Raw genomic sequence first — 5,666 nt, 5'->3', positions numbered from 1 at the left:
ATCATCTGCAACAACGTCCTTCAAAGTCACGGGGTCTCCCTTGCTGACCGTTAATGCAAGGGAGATAATTATCTCGTCGTAATATTTGGTGAGATTAAAGAATAAAGAATAAAGATGCATAGAATACAAATGTGTAACTTTTTTTTTTTTTTCCTGTTTAAAGTATTTTCTATAAATTTTAAATCCCACCAACTTTAAAGGGGCCACCAATATTCCTGAAACTAGAGTCCTTTGGGGAGAGAAGTGGTTGTATTCTCTGGTGAAACAAAAAAATACGTAAACAATAAAGATGGATATTTACTTTGAAACGATACATGTATATAAATGTTGTAGTTTCCTGTTTTTGCTTTTGTTGCTGCTGCTGTTGTTGTTATGTTTTTGCAATTGTTTAGCCCTAGGTCATCCTCATTCAAGCAGTCATCTAAGGTTAAAGTCATAAGCATTCAATTTTCTTAGACGTATCAAACTACATTACATTACTGAGTGTGTCCGGTGTGTTTAAGACTTGACAGAACTTTAACTGCTATATCTAGCATGCTGGATGACTCACAAAAACTATTCATAACAAGCTAATCCAATGTCTTGCAGTACTATAATCCAAGACTAATCTCTGACAACAGCTGAATGGTTGTCTTTTGCTGCCAATTTGGTTTAATTCAAATTTATAGTAACTTACAGCGCCATAGTTCTTGCTTTAATGAACCATTTTAAACCCCAACAGGTTTCTTTATTCCCTCTGACCATTTTTACTGCTTCCATCCTTCATATTTTTTATATCACAAAAGTTTTATTAAACATGCTGTTTCCAGTTAGTTCCAGATACATTTCTTTAAGTGGAGTTTATTTATCATGGCACAAATTAAATCAGTAAAAATTCCATTTCTAACAAGAACTATCTCCATATTTAGACTTCAAAGCATGGAGAGTCCATCAACAAATTTAAACAACTTCAGACAAATTTCTTCAAGCAAACCTTACATTTTTTTGAGCAGTCTTTATTATGACAAGCATAATTGATAAAACAACCATTTCTACCTCAAATTTTCTGTTTTCTTCATATATCAAAATTCGAAACTTTGGAATTCCATCAGTAAATTTAATGGTTCTACTAAAATTTCATTATACAGATCTGATATTTCTTTGAGCAGACTTTATTCCAATACAGATTTATTTGGTAAAAATTCCATTCCTAATTTGAGTTATCTGAGATTTCAGACTTCAAGACAACGGGACTCCATCAGCAAATTTTATCAATTCCAGACAAATTTCAATAAGCAGAAATTACATTCCTTTAAGCAGACTGGTATGAATTTAATTGGTAAAAATACCATTCCTAACTCGAGTTATTCTCATCAAAACTTCAAGACCAGGAGCTACCATCAGCAAATTTAACAATTCCAGATAAATTTTGTTAAGCAGAACTTCCATTTCTTTAAGCAGACTTTATTATGGTACAAATGAAATTAATAAAAATGCCATTTATAACTAGAGTTATCCCTGTCTTCAGACTTCAAGACATGGGAATTCCATCAGCAGACTTAACAGTTCAAATAAATTTCATTTAGCAGATGTATCATATATATAACTCAAAGAAAACAGATCAAAGCACCAGTTCTAACCGAAGTTATTTGATCTTTATTGAAAGTCATGCTGTTCTAGGATTGAAATTTCAGACTCAAACACTTAAACGATTCCAGTTTAAAGAATATAGTGCACTTTTGGTGAGACAGAGAGAAAGTTCTTTTGTTTTCCTTGCGAAAATTCTTGTAAAAGTTTGTCTTTGATTCAGTCCAGCCTAGTTTTAATGACATGATATTATGAAAGTGTGCTTTTAACAAATGATGTATAATTATGTATATACACCAAAAAAAAAAAAAAAAAAAAAAAAAAAAAGTAAAAATAAAGGCAGCAAAACAAAGTTAGGAAATATTAATAAATTATAATAAATTATGATACAATTCTAACATTATATACGTATTTGCATGTATATATATATATATATATATATATACACACGTAGATACACACATACATACTAGTACATACATGTATGCATAAACACATACATGCATGCATATATACATACACACACACATATGTATATAGTTTATAAACCTATCTGTGTGTGCACACATGTGCTTACTAATTTATGTGTATATTATTGATTTTGTTATTATCATTTTAAAATTGTTACACTAGATAATAACAGAGTCAATGATACCTTCACAAATATTTTCTCATGAATTATTTGTCTGTATTGAAATATATATAAATATATATATATATTTATAGATACACACACATATACATATATATGTATACATTTATGAATGTACATACATAAGTATGCACACACATGCATATGCATGCACACACACATACATCTATCTTACATGGATATATATGTGTATGTATCCATATACGTGTGTATACATATATGTATATGTAATGTGAACAGTTAATTTACCGTCAGCAGTTCTAATTGTAAGCAAACTCAAACAAAGGGAACATGAAGAATCGCACCAATATTGATAACATCTCGACTAACTTCATTCGGAAAATATCTTGGATTTCGTTAATCTCTATCATCTGAGGCAAATCTCGGTCTTCAGTAGATATGTGGCGGAGATGAAGAATAGGGTCACCCAGCGCCAAATTTTGTGCTATCAGGCCAATGAATCTTACACGGTCTCCAACTCGTAAAGTCAGCAGCTGGTCTTGGAAACGGTAATCTGCCAGCAGCGAACATTGAATGTAAGATCCTTGCATGGTAACAAATACCTTAAACGTATAGTAATCATATTCTTTGAGGTGACAGGTCCGGCCTAGAGACATCATTTGCTGGCAATGTTCGTAGTCGACGGTATTCTCAAAGTTTTCTTCCTTACACTCATAAGCTTCTCCGTAGGCACAGCGTAAGTGGTTTGCTATAAACAGTGGTATACTTTCAAGAAATTTCTCTGCCGAATTCTCCACTTTTGTAATGGTTATGTCTTCAATTGTACCGTTCCATGCGACTTTTATTCCTTGCAGGTGCGAGCAGCGTATTGCAGTCGTCGCTTTGGTCTCACCTGGAGGAATACTGCTGCAACGTTGCATGTATTCAGGCCATGTCAACTGACTCTGAGTCTCTTCGTGCATCGCAGGAATCTGAATGAAGAACAACGGAACAATAGCAACGACGCAGAAAATGGCAATTGCAATTCGTTTTGCGACTCGGTATTTCGAGTTAATTTGGTCTCCAAGCAAAAGATGGCTTTGCGTGAGACCAAGTGGAATCCCGAGCAGAATAGCAGTCGTCAGAATTTTACCGAACACCGCTGATTGGACAATTTTGAAAATGAAGTAGAGAACCGACAGGCAAGCAGTCAAGAACGAAAGTGGCACTAACAGAGGCAGCATGAGGTAACCGACGGTGGCACGAGCCAAGGTCCACCAGGTGGTGTAAGTAAAGAGTATTATCGCAAAGTTCCACCAAAAATAGCAGACCAGGTGAGGAATGAGGACTCGGTAGAATCCTTGCCAGGATTTCTTCCTGGCCATGAACATGAAGAGGAAGAGGAGGGTGATGAAAGCAGCAGACGGGAGGCTGAAGTTGAAGTTGAATCCGAGTCCAATGTGGATCACAAACAACGGAGACGAGATGAACTGGAGGAGTTGGACTACAACAGGGATGTCTGGGAAATTTTTCATAAGTGTCGGAAGGGAGGCAAATAAGTTGGTGGCCAGACATGCTAAGGTCAAGTGGTCATAGCTGTCACTTAATGCAATAAAACAACTAATGGCTAACAGCAGAGAGATAACACAAAACTCCGAACATGGTATGTACAATTTGTCGGCCAGAGAAAAATTAAAAACCGTAGTAAAAACTGACAGGAAAAAGACTATATACGGCGCCATAGAATTCCAGCAGAACTGGGACTCGACATTTTCAATGTCGACGCCAATCTCAAAATTCTTCAACACAGACGTCAGCCGAGCTGTTTCCGAAAGCTTCTGCCGACTGTAGAACATCTGCAAGGTAGAAATTATCATGGCGGCAATAGAAAGGTAGAAGAAGAAGAGGGGGAAAATAAATAAAATAAGGTCTGGAGTGATGAAACTGTAGACGAAGAGCAGCAACATAAAATAGATTTGTCGGGTTGGGATGAGAGAGAGCAGCCAACTGGTTCCTCGAGTTGATGCCACTTCCAACACGTGCTGGACACAAACTTTGATCGTAGTCATCGGATGTTTCATAATCTAAAAGTAGAGTAATAATAATAATAATGACAACACCAACAACAACTACAATAACAATAATATTAATAATTACAATTTCATTTATTGGCCACAAGGGCCCAAGACATGGAGGACAATATTGAAGGATGAGTTACAGCATAAAAATATGTGGGGTCAACATCAATCAAGGGGAGATACTTCAACATTAAAGGATATAACAGAGGATATATAATAGAAAGTAAAGAAATAAATAATAAATAAATAGAATTTCCAATAGCGGGGCAGTCCACTTACGGTAATCCGGAGTAAACCCCATGAAAAATCCCAGATTACTCTGCCGTCCCCAAGGCATGGGAAAGTGCCCTCTTCCAGTTTCTTTCCTCTTGCTTAGAAAAGCATGTTCAGAGTCGATCCATTCAGTCTCACCCAGTTTTGTCACTGTCGACCATCTTTTGATAAACACATTAAAAGGCAGCACCTCCCTCTCTACCCTCACCTTCCCCCTTCAAATGATATTTGAAGCAACTGATGAGGGCTTGGCCAAGTAGGGAAGTATCTGTCTTCAAACCTTTCAAACGGGTCCACCACACAGCTTCTTTTGCCACGGCCACTAAGCAGAGAAAGGTTTGCCTTCCTTCTCTGCTAAGAGAAGGTGGTGCATCGATCTTCCCTACACACTTGGCAGACAGCTGAATTCGTTTTACATGTGACAACAGCTGCTCCACATAACCCCACAACTCTCTAATGCAAGGACACTGAATTATTGTATGCGGGACGGTTTCGTACCTCTTGCAAGCATCTCAGGCAGGTTCAGCTGTTGGCACTTCCATGCCTGAAGAGTTTGTCTCAAACGGGCAATGCTCCTCTGTAGCACTATCAAGCCAAAGAATTTTGGAAATTGTCTATGATTTTCAACCCAAAGGTCCTCTGGAAGAGACTACTCAGACCGTTGTCGTCGATGCCCAGATTCAATCCTAGGCCATCATCACTCATACCCTCAACTGGCCCCCTATAGAAATCATGGGTTGTTTTCCTGCTAATGGTTTTGGGCAGCTGATACAATGCAGTGAGCACCTGGTAACATTCTAGATGCCAAACACCCAACCTGGGTCTACGTTAATCCTTTCTACAATAAGAACAAAGCCTGAAATTTGTGGGGAGGGGGCTAAGTTGATCACATCGATTCCAGTACTTGACTGGTTTATTGACCCTGAAAGGATGAAAGGCAAAGTCGACCTTGGCAGAATTTGAACTCAGAAAGTAGTGACAGATAAAATACCACTAAACATTTCGCCCAGTGTGCTAACAATTCTGCCACCTTAATAATCATAATAATAATAATAATAATAATAATAATAATAATAATCCTTTCTACCTTTGACTAAACAAATGTATGAATAAATAAGGTATGGTCAGCTGAATGTACAATGTCAGTGTGCATGTGC

The 5,666-nt window shown here is 37.1% G+C and overlaps 1 protein-coding gene across 1 annotated transcript in view; it reads right to left on the bottom strand.

The window, feature by feature from the left end:
* Positions 1-1,427: 1,427 nt before the first annotated feature.
* Positions 1,428-5,666, bottom strand: part of LOC106867480 (wolframin) — a 33,446-nt gene continuing 29,207 nt past the window's right edge. The window contains exon 5 of the mRNA XM_014912394.2: positions 1,428-4,242. Coding sequence (XP_014767880.1) covers positions 2,479-4,242 — 1,764 coding nt within the window. The 3' untranslated portion in view covers positions 1,428-2,478. The remainder of the gene's footprint in view (positions 4,243-5,666) is intronic.

Source organism: Octopus bimaculoides, chromosome 27 (genome assembly GCF_001194135.2).
Source record: "Octopus bimaculoides isolate UCB-OBI-ISO-001 chromosome 27, ASM119413v2, whole genome shotgun sequence".
Taxonomy (NCBI): Eukaryota; Metazoa; Mollusca; class Cephalopoda; order Octopoda; family Octopodidae; genus Octopus; species Octopus bimaculoides.
The sequence above is the reverse complement of the archived record's forward strand: the minus strand, read 5'-3'. Positions and strand labels throughout refer to the sequence as shown.